Source organism: Ostrea edulis, chromosome 2 (assembly GCF_947568905.1).
Source record: "Ostrea edulis chromosome 2, xbOstEdul1.1, whole genome shotgun sequence".
Lineage (NCBI taxonomy): Eukaryota > Metazoa > Mollusca > Bivalvia > Ostreida > Ostreidae > Ostrea > Ostrea edulis.
In genome coordinates, this window is record NC_079165.1 from 55,659,219 (window position 1) to 55,671,444 (window position 12,226).

General features: G+C 33.6%; 1 protein-coding gene across 11 annotated transcripts in view; it reads right to left on the reverse strand.

Moving 5' to 3' along the window:
- Positions 1–12,226, reverse strand: part of LOC125679683 (zinc finger protein GLIS3-like) — a 39,769-nt gene that overhangs the window by 7,319 nt on the left and 20,224 nt on the right. For 9 of the 11 annotated variants that reach the window (XM_048919104.2, XM_048919098.2, XM_056154490.1 and 6 more), the window contains 2 exons: positions 5,232–5,305; positions 227–389 (listed from right to left, as the gene is read on the reverse strand). In XM_048919104.2, coding sequence (XP_048775061.1) covers positions 227–389; positions 5,232–5,243 — 175 coding nt within the window. In that variant the 5' untranslated portion in view covers positions 5,244–5,305. Of the gene's footprint in view, positions 1–226; positions 390–2,303; positions 2,431–5,231; positions 5,306–12,226 lie in introns of all 11 variants that reach the window. The other 2 variants (XM_048919106.2, XM_048919105.2) reach the window with 1 other exon arrangement.

Here is a 12,226-nt window from a genome sequence, read left to right on the forward strand (position 1 = left end):
TTATACAGTATACCAAAATTGGTTGAAATTAGTTCAGATGGTGCAGAGAAGAAGCTGAAAATGTTCAAAAGTTCACGACCAATGGATGATTAAAAACAAATTATGCAAGACAACACACAAAAACAGATAACAATAGGTCACCTGAGATTCAGGTGACGTAATAAACAGTCTTTGGAAAAATTTCCAGACAGAAAGATGGATAGATGATGTGAACCCAATACTATACCTGGGAGGAGATTTCCAGATAACTTGATACATTTGGTCATATCCAAAACATTACAAGAATTAGATGGACTCCTAGATTTGTCACAGCTTGGACTTCCATTCTCCTCATGCACAAAAATGTGTCTCTTCTTGTTTTGCTTCCTAGAAGCTGAATTCAACAGCACCTGGAGAAAAAATGAACAAGAGTACTGGAAATGTTACATAATACACCCATGAAAAGCTTACTTGGGTGTTTTTCTTAAAGGGACTGATTCACAATTTTCCTCCAAAGGGGTATAGCGCACTTGGTATGTAATTTCGCCTACATAGATACCTTTTTCTTGAATATCATTTTTTACAAATATTCTGCTATACAATGTCAGTTTATACTTGTGTTTACCCAAATTACTTAATAAAGATATTGATATGTTGATAGTATCATTACTTGATAAGCATAAACATCACCGTGATTATATAGAGTTTATAGTAGATGTAACGTAATGGGCATAAAAAATTGCAAACTGTTGCAAAAGGCCACCCTAAACCAGAAATAAAACACTGAAATTGTTTTTTTTGATTATGACTGTATATAAGTCCGTTTGAGGAAATTTGGTTTAAGATGGCCCTCTTGTTAAAAATGGATAAAATATGAAAAAATCGTTCTCAAAATTTACCTCGAGATTTAGCAGCCTGTCAAACGTTAAACCTTTAAACTCACATGACTGGGTGGCCTAGTGGTTTAGGTGCTCGGTAATCTCACACTTAAACCATACATTCTGAGTTCAAGTCCAATATTTTTCCAATCATTTTTTTTTTTGCTGCTGCTTATCATTTTGGGGGGTTGGGGGTTCGTTTTCTTGAGGGGGGTTGGGGGTTAAATGTGATACATATATTATAACAAATATTAGTCATTTTCATCATAATTTCTAATATTTGCAAGTTACGACTTAAAGAAAGGGAATTTATTCCGAGATCATTGTAGTTCCGTTTGTTTACACTAACATGACTGTAATGTGGCTGACGAAAAGCTAAACAAATACTACAAGAAAAAAGGACACATATGCACAGCATGTAATAAGTAAAAATTGGTCAAGGGAGGAAAAGAACTGTTGTACAGTTTGACTTTTAAAAAGAAAATATAAAAACTTATGTAGCAACTGTCATATGATATTTAGGCAAAGCTAAACACTCGAATTATCAACCAAAGGCAAATGAACTGATGCCATCTATTAAAGACGCAGCAGTCATGTCAGAACAGTGAGTTAAGTAATGCCATATGTAAAAGGGTTGTTGTGTAATATGAATGCACAGGTCTTTGAAAATATTATACTGTTCATCATTCCAAATAGGAAAATGGTTTATTAAGTAAAGAACGACTCGTATAAATGTCAGTAATGTTAAACTGCAGTAGTTATTTATCTTGGTTAACGAAACATAAAAAACGTTGGTCATATATTTAAATATAACACGCCAGTCTATTATTGAAAACCGGTGTTTTCCATTTAGATTTTTCAGTCGGCCGTATCGTCAGCAAATGCACTATACCTCTTTTGTTTTTCACTTTAAATAATCAAAATCTACAGTCTAATATGTTTTAGAAGGTTTCACAAAAAATTAAGGTTATTTATCATGATGGAAGCTCATCACAAAGAGTTTATCATTTGTTTTGAAAACAAAGATTGAGGTGTGTTATTGTTTACTGGTTTTCAAAATAAATGGATATTGATCCAAGTTTATCATATCTATCACATCTCAAGTATGCTTTAGGTAAAATGTGTTATTTAAAAGTGAAAATTTGTAACAGTACAAAAATGAAGATGCTTTGAATTACAAAATTAACGTTTCACTGGTTTGTTTGTTTACATAAAAAGACTCGAGTCTTTGTTTACATAACAAAGAATCAAAACTAAAATATTGCTCTTATCCTTACATTCAGACAGTCCAAATTTTGGTTGTCAACATTAAATGAGCTATATTTTTTATTTTTAACATCACAAATGAAAAATATTTCTTTCGAAAAATGTGAACCAGTCCCTTTAAGCCATAATTTGTAGAACTTTGCTTAAGGTAGTATCAACCATCATCAGGCTGTGACATACTTTTTGTGCATCGTATGAATAAAACGTCCTAGCTCAAAAACTATGACAGGAGGTAGATTGACAAACCAAGGTTCTGTGTGCAAAGTATTTCCCCAAATTTGACCAAGTTCAACAACCTGTAAATATTCTAAACATCAAAGAAAATGAAAAATTGTTGAGAATAAAAATCCTTGCACTATGCACATCTTCAAGTTGTTTACAAAGGCCCTTGCTTTAAAACTGTGAGAAGAGTTAAAAGGACAAATAATGAAACTCTCTATGTAACATTTCTTCAAAACAGATTAAATCTGACAACCTGTAATTTTCTAAAAAAAAAAAAAAAAAAAACAACAAAAAAACCTGAAGGAAATCAAAATCCTTGCCAAATGCACATCTTCCATACCCATACAAACACTCTATAAAATAAGGTCTTCATTTGAAAACTGTGGGAGGAATTATATGGGGCAAAGCTCGTGCAAGAGAGGTCGAAAATTGCATGATCTAGAGTGACCCACAGTGAAGCTACAAAGCAAGTCTCTGCTTGATAAGTGACAAAAAATTGAAAACAGAAAACCACAGACGGACATACAGACATCTCTGTTCCATAATCATACGTCCCGTCTAAAGACGTATACGTATAAAAATCAGAATGTTAAGATATCCATTTACTTGTAACAATCCTTGGATCTACAGGTACTGTAGATTCCTAAATATACGCGAGGAATTCATTATCGTGTATTTTCGCGAGAAGCATCACTCGTGAAATAAAATAACTTGCTTTTATTTTTACATTGTTGAAATACATGATAAAACTCTTGATTAATACACCACTCACGAATTTATGATCACATGATTTGACGTCCATGAGGCATTTCGCGATATTAGATACTCGTGTAAAATAAGGAATCTACAGTAATTGTGGAATCCTATATCCTAACCTCTCACCGAGTAGACATAATGAAGGACAGATCCAGAACGAGTGGCCTTCAATAAATACATCAATCTAATTTTGTTAAAAAATGGTTCTTTTGCTAAAAGGATGTGGGGGATAATTACTAGAAATATGTCCTGGTCAGTAAGAAACAAACCAAATTTAAAGTCCAGAAATGTGAGGTTACTATCATTTAGAAGGTCAAACTATCATGAATAGTTCTTGCAATATCCATACTCTCACCAAGATGCATCTTTGTATTTAAAAGTTTGATGAAGGTATCCAATACCAGGCGAAACATGAATCTTTCCATCCCTAAAGATCAAGGTCATTTGGAAGTTCAAGATCAGGAAAATTTAGGCAGAGTTGTCATGCATTCACCCTAATGTATCTGGGTTTGAAGTTTAATGATGAAACTTTGTCTAATTCACTCAGGCATGAGCTAAACACAGACTGAATTCATGGTTGGATACTAACACTAGTCCTGTAGCCCAAGGCTAGTACATTTTGCTTTGGACAAGTTGATTATCAATCATATCAAATAATTTGATGGATTAGAAATTTGAAATGTGCATTTACAAAATCTTAGAACTTTCAAACAAATTTTCCATCTATTGAAAAAGCAAGCTAAATTTTTATTGAATTATCTAATACCAAATGCAACTTAAAATAGTCATTTTGGCATTCCAGAAATAGTGCAGTATAAAAGCATGATTTGTAAGTATGATTTACAATTAAGCACAAGTCATCCAAAAACTTATAATTTTTTGGTCATCACGGTTTGGTTGTAAAAATCATTGAAAAAAGGAAAGAAAAGATGTCATAAATATTTCAGATTTTCCCCACAGAAATAAACCAAAATGAAGGATTTTGCTCCTGTATTTTCAAATTTCCCCCACAACCTTCCCATGTCCCCTTACTCTGCCCTCCTCCATCAGATCATCACTATATTCTATACTTCATTCTCCCCATTAGATCATCACTATTTTCTACACATCATTCTCCCCATCAAATCATCACTATTTTCTACACTTCATTCTCCCCATCAAATCATCACTATTTTCTACACTTCATTCTCCCCATCAGATCATCACTATTTTCTACACTTCATTCTCTCCATCAAATCATCACTATTTTCTATACATCATTCTCCCCATCAAATCATCACTATTTTCTACACATCATTCTCCCCATCAAATCATCAATATTTTCTACATTTCATTCTCCCCATCAAATCATCACTATTTTCTACACATCATTCTCCCCATCAAATCATCACTTCTTTCTACACTTCATTCTCCCCATCAGATCATCACTATTTTCTACACTTCATTCTCCCTATCAAATCATCACTATTTTCTACACTTCATTCTCCCTATCAAATCATCACTATTTTCTACATATCATTCTCCCCATCAGATCATCACTATTTTCTACACATTATTCTCCCCATCAGATCATCACTATTTTCTACATATCATTCTCCCCATAAAATCATCACTATTTTCTACACTTCATTCTCCCCATTAGATCATCACTATTTTCTACACATCATTCTCCCCATCAAATCATCACTATTTTCTAGACTTCATTCTCCCCATTAGATCATCACTATTTTCTACAATTCATTCTCCCCATCAAATCATCACTATATTCTATACTTCATTCTTCCCATCAGATCATCACTATTTTCTACACTTCATTCTCCCCATCAAATCATCACTATATTCTATACATCATTCTCCCCATCAAATCATCACTATTTTCTACACTTCATTCTCCCCATCAGATCATCACTATTTTCTACACTTCATTCTATTATGCAATATTAATTTTGAATCATCAGTATTTCTTTTCTTTTTCTAATTTAGATACTGAATACTAATAACTTTTATAAAAATACATTCTATCTACATTGAAACAGCTTGCATATAGATTGATAGTGTGCATGAATTTATTATTAAATACCATCAAATAAACAAATTCAGAATTTCATAAAACATTTGAATTTATCATACCTCTGATTTCATGATAGTAGCTCAGGTCTGCATCAGTCTCTTGTCAAGATGTAGAATAACCAAGCATGGCTCACCTACGTAAATATATATAATGACACAATTATCACGTATTTTTCACAGCCCAATGACCCAGTTTAGTTATAGATCATCACTTGGTTATTGAATGTATTCTGGAGTTCAGTATACATCATCAATGACATTAAACCCAAATAAGGATTTCCAGACATTTTAATAATTTTTCAATCAGAAGTACATCTCTGTCCTTTAAAGTTCTTCACCTGTCTGTTTAGGTTAGTGGGCTAATGCATGTCCTGGTTGGTAAGACAATCTACGTAGGTCATGAGTTCCATTAATTTATTCTTGATAATGAAATTAAACTAAAATTGCAATTTTTTGCTACATGAGGTGAAATTTAACAAGAGGCCAACAGACTTTATCAGTCACTTAAGTGTTCAATAAAATTATCATGCTTCCACACATTACTCTCTTCCTATATATTCAATACCCTACAATTTCTGCATAGAGCACAGATAAATGTACATTATCACTATTTCTATTGTGTTACTAGCTTCATTTTTTTGTTTTCTTCAAACATTCACATATAAGGCCAATTCAACTTAATTGATAGACTATCATCCCCGCCCGCCCCTCAAAAATTAGCCCGCCCCAAATTTTTTTAGTTTGCGAAACTTGTAATTTCCAGAAAATTTTTCTGTCCAACTCTGGTATTTACACTTTTGGTTTACATTTCCAGTAAAGCAACGTGAATAGCCATGTGAAGAAAATAGATATGGTTTTCTTAATTTCTCGCATTCTTATGGACGTAAATCTTGAAGGAAGTTTGGTATCTTTCTGTGTTTGAAATTAAAGCTTAACCTGGAATTCGTCTGTGAAATAAGCATAGATTGATATCCAACTGACATTAAATGATACACTTCTGTTGACCAAAAACTCCTGCTCTATATGACTATGTATTTAGTTTTTCTTACAGATGTGTGGTTGTAGACAAGAAGATTTTTAGTCAATTTTTGCCCCATCTCTAAAGCCTCAGGGGTGTATTAGTCCTGAAATTTATAATTTATTTCCCCTTGTCCTGAAAGATGCTTCATACCAAATTTGAAAAGAATTGGAATGGCAGTTATCAAGAAGAAGTTAAAACTGTTCAATTGTTAGTTAACACATGATGGATGGATGCAGACGAATTAGTAAGTCACCCAAATGACTTGGGGGATCTAAAAATTTCTAACACCACATTATTACATAAATGCTATAGTTTTCATATGTCATTGCTCCTAATGTATTACTTGATACTGACAGTTATCAAGAAGAAGTTAAAACTGTTCAATTGTTAGTTAACACATGATGGATGGATGCAGACGAATTAGTAAGTCACCCAAATGACTTGGGGGATCTAAAAATTTCTAACACCACATTATTACATAAATGCTATAGTTTTCATATGTCATTGCTCCTAATGTATTACTTGATACTGACATTTACAAGTAATAGTCAAACAGGTGAGACATTACTTCGTGTGAGATTTCTTGACAAATCAAGACAAAGACCATTATCATAAGAGATACGTGTGTGTATGTATGTATATATATATATATATACACACACATATATATATATATATAGTTTGTAAAAAAGAATTCGGTATTTGATACAGTAAATACATCCAATAATAAAAGTCAAGAAACACGAAACTCGAATAACATTTCACTGTTAGCGCTTTTGGTTTTAATGCCTCTTCAGACAGTTATTTTAAACTGCTTCCGTTAACTGTCTGAAGAGGCATTAAAGCCGAAAGTGCTAACAGTGAAATGTTATTATTCGAGTTTTGTGTTTCTTCACTTTTATTATTGGATATATATATATATATATATATATATATATTAAGAGTGTTGTGGCCTTTTCAGTGCTTTTATAGATTTCTTTACTGGCCTTGTACCGGATCTGAGAAGATACAAGGCCAGTAAAAAAAATTATTATTGACCAAATATATATGACAATGCATAACTATGCAACAGCCAACAGATGTAATTACATTTCATCATTTCAAGAACCTCTCTTTTTGTAGTCTCTATCTAGTTAGCTCATTCTAGAATTTGACAGACAATTCATGATTCTTCAATACAAAAGTTATGAATGTTCAATATATAAATTCACAAGAAACCCTAAGCTCTAGGAAAAGTACAACTTAAATAGTTTAGAGCCTCAATTGCAGTGATAAACCAAGCGTGAACCTGCATATCATTTAATGTAATACTGAAATGAAGTATCTCTTAGTGTCTCCAAGAAATATTAATTAACACCTGTATCATTTCTAATTTATTGTGTGGGCCCATACCTGTAAAATGCAAGATAGATGTATGCAAACATATATAAATTTACTCAGTGAAAATATCAATATACGCGATGTGTTACAAACTTCTCGGAGGTGTATGCTGGGAGAGGAACTAGGTATATGAGATTCCGTAAAATTATTTGTCCTGGAAGTGGACAAATAAGAATAAACCAATGCGAAATATTTATAGACACCTGAGGTGCAAGTTTTGGAAGAAGCACCAATTCTGGGAAAGAAGGTGCACAAACCTGGGAATGAAGGGGCACCGATCTGGAAGCAAAGGTGTTTGTTGCTAAGGTAAACAATAACATGGAAGTTGGCACTGGAAAATATTCAACTTCTGCAATAGGGAAGGATTGCTCAAGAGCACCTTCTGGGCCATAATCAAATTATCCTGGCAAACAGTAACTTGGAATGTGTGTAGTCTACTCCTTCATGACGCCTCGCTGTTTATATTGACAGCCAATCAGTGAGCTTCTAACAAACAAAGCGATGCATGCAAAACTTCAAGCCAGAGTACTGTACAATGGAGGGAAACAAAAGCATGCACAGCTGAAGAATATTAGTAATGAACGATGGTAAAACATCTAATGAACACAGGTAAGCACTATTGTGCATAATGACACTTGATTTATACAGTAAAGGTAGGGAACAACATCCCAAATGAATGTAAACAATCGCATCCAGTCCTTTTTGAAATGGCATGTATTTAATTCCCCTTTCATTCAAAGCAGTATTAAGGAAAAGATATTCTAATGGAATTTTATCTGTAAAAGTGTGTAATTACTACTCAACATAAAGTACAGGTCCGTGCATATTCAAAATAATACAAGCTATAACTACTGGTATTTTTCAATTAACCAAGTTATGTACCAATTAACACGTATCGGTATAACTAAGATAATCCCCAAATCAGATGAAAAATGCAGCAAATTAAACAAGAGAATATTGCTTGAGAGCATACCTACTATGAGAGTATCATATAAACCACCACAACCTCTGACTCAATCGTCGTATACTCAGGACATAGGAACAATGCAAAATCAAGTTGCTGAGATCGAGGTCATACAAAGATGGAAACTGATTTGAGTAACTACATAAAATTCACAACTTTCGTTTCCCAACTGAAAAAGACATTCCACAATAATTTTAGTGAATCCCAAATGAATGTAAACATTGCAGTTTTTAGAAGTCGAAAGTGTTCAAAAGTTAATGAAAAACAATGCTTATCATACAACAGACAGTCAAGAATACCGTAGCACTGTGAACTAAAAATATTTTTACTGTTTTGAAATAAGGTTGTTTTCATACATTTTATATAGCAACTGTAATTCTGTGGGTTGATATTGTACCCCAACCATCAAGCTTTCTTTACTACATCAGAATGCTTGCGCTTATCATTTAGCAAATTGTAGCTCTTTTTAGAAATATATTTAATATAAAGACTACTACTGTGGCCTATCCAAACTTGAGAGTCATGATTTGAATCTACACTGTATATTTCTCCCTTGACAACTTGTAGCCCCGTTGTTTTATGAGTGATTTTAAGTTTTTTCACATCTCACACTCATACTGTAGCACCAGTCTGACCCAGGGGACATGATTTGAATAATCTTAATTCTACACTAAATGGGTATTCTTGTACATCATTCTGACAAATCACAGCCTTATCATTCATAAGATTTTTTAAGATGCTGTCATACATGTTTCAGATCTATGTAAAATTCTATCCCTGGTTTCACTAGAGCCCAGATGTAATTATCATAAATAGGAAAACTACCACATAAACACCATTCCTGACCCGGATGATTTTGAGAACAAGAGTTTTTAATGACTATACCTTATTTCAATATTTCTCTTTATTCATCTCCCCTTAAAAGATGGTGTGATCTTTCATTTGTATACACTTGAATCTCCTTAACACAAAAATATTTTAAAGCAAGTTTGTTTGAAAATGACCACATTGGTCCTGCAACAGAAAAGTTGAAAATGTGAAGTGATAACTGATAGGCAGAACAAAGACACACAAAGCACATGCTCAGAGGAGCTAAACATGAAAGTCTTCAATGAAATTTTATAAGATTCCATGTAAACAACACACAGAGCTACAGTTGTGATGTTGCAAAGAATAATACTGAAGATGTTAAGGGTGGAATGTCATCATTCAGACAAATCAGATGATATGGAGCATATATTTTCTTCACGTGGGTCATGGACTTGCTTACCTATACATGTAGTTGTAACATTTGAACACTAAAATGGGGTTGGGGGGAACTTGAATTAAAGGAGACTATACTTTCAGTGAATCAACAAAATAGAAAAAAAAATTCCCTTATATCCTAATTTTAAAAAAAATTGAAAAATTCTCATTTTTGTTTCCAGTAGAAGCAAAAATGCAAGAAACTAGAAAAGATTTTCAAAACAATGAAAATAAGTTGTAACTGACAAAAGTAACAGAGTATAGTAAATTTGTATGATATATTAATGCCCCTACTTTATTCTATGTCATTATGTATGTTATTGCACTAGGGTTGTTATCATATAAAAACTTTTTACACAAGATGATCACAGACCATATCAGTCACCTGATTATTAGTTAAAAGTATCACTAGTCCCAAGGGCAATGGAATCTAGAAAAAAAATTCCTGTTCTGAATATCTAAGCTAAATTCTAATATTCAGCAACTGTATAAAACAAGATGTTTTTTGAAATTATATGCCCCTGAAAGTGCCCATACTGATGAAAGACTTTACATATTAATATAATACATGTAACATTCACAAATACTAATTTGGACCCATCCTAAAGTCAAAACCCTGGGGTTGCGAAATTCACAATTTTGGTACATCCTTTTCTGCTTTTCCTAAATGTATGCATTTAGTTTATATACTGTATCGGCTAGTGATGAAACGATTGTCGCCGACAATCGATTGTCGATCGTTTTTGGCTCGTCGATTTCGATTATGGATTCCATTTTTCATAATCGATTGTCACTCGAACACAAGCCCATTATAAACAAATCAACTATGTATATATCAATCAATACATTCGAAAAGGAAGAAGGCTTTAGATATTATCATCATGGATATTGAAATCAACTCAATAATTATGAAGTTGATAACTAATCCGAGATTCCTCTGACTCTTATCCCCGCTTTTATATTACGAAATGTGTGGAGGGGAGTCAGAGCGGACTCCATAATGAAAAGACTTGTGGGAATTCAGCGACACCAGCTAGTGTCGCTGCTGTGCCTACCGTTTACATCTTTATTTCGCTGATCTAGATAGGATTCAGTTATCGGATGAGTATTACTAAGGTTAATCATGGCTACTTTGACGCCGATTGGAATTTTGTGTATTTGTGTGCTGACGTCATGTGCAAAGAACTTGAATGGCGAGGAGGCCACCAAAGTCAAAGTGATGCTTCTTTTGTCAGTGTTAGAGCTTTTTACACGGAAATAGCATCAATTTAGTCATAGTTAACTTGTAGAATAATCATTCGATAACCAAATTCTTGCGTCTTGGACGGTAAATCTGCAAAATAAAGTTGTAAAAGGTAGGCAATGCAGCGACACTAGGTGGTGTCGCTGACTTCCCACTTTTCATTATAGAGTCCGCGCTGACTCTCTACCGCACATGTCACGATATAAAAGCGGGGGTAAGAGTCGGAGGAATCTCGGATTAGTTGATAACTTGATATATATCCCTACCCATTGAAACCAAAGTTGGACATATGAAAACTTTAAGGTTTCTTAAAACTAAACTAAAGCCAATCTGGATGTCATGGCCAAAAAAAACCCCATTTCATTCCTCGTAAATAAGCTAATAGATGTATGTATGTTGCACATATCCATAAAACTAAAAGGAAATAACCCAAAAATAATAAACATTTATTAACTATGTGTAAATACCGATTATATCGATCATTGATCGATCTAGTTCTACCGATTTTGACTGATTATCGATTATGAAATTTTTCTGATTATTCAACACTAGTATCGGCAAACTTAAAGACCTCTTTTAAATGATAAAGACAATAATCACTATAATAACTCGAGATTTTTTATGAAAAACAAATGTCTCCCCACCCAGCTCCCCAAATTGGAAATGCTCCAAATGAAACCACCTCCCCTTAATGTACTGCATGGTATGGAGGAACAGGAACATAGACATTATGAACTCCAATAAGCCACATCGGAGAAGTGTTCACAAACTATTTTAAACCCTCCACCCCTCAGATCCACTATAACTTTAAGGACAACAATTGGATCCTCCTGTCCCGACAATATGCACATCTGCAAATGGCATTGAAGTATTGTACAAAATTTCAAGTTAATTGGATAAGCCATATAGGAGGAGAGGCGTTCACAAGCTATTTTCACATCCTCCATCCCTCTTAGATCCACTATAACTTTTAGGAAAACAATTGGATCCTCCCGTCTCTACAATATGAACATCTAAACAATGGCATTGAGGTATTGTACAAAATTTCAAGTCTATTGCATAAGCCATATAAGAGAAGGAGCGTTAACAAGCTATTTTAACATCCTCCACCCATCAGATCCACTACAACTTTTAGGAAAATAATTGGATCCTAATGTCCCACCAATATGCACATCTACAAATGGCAATGACACATTGTACAA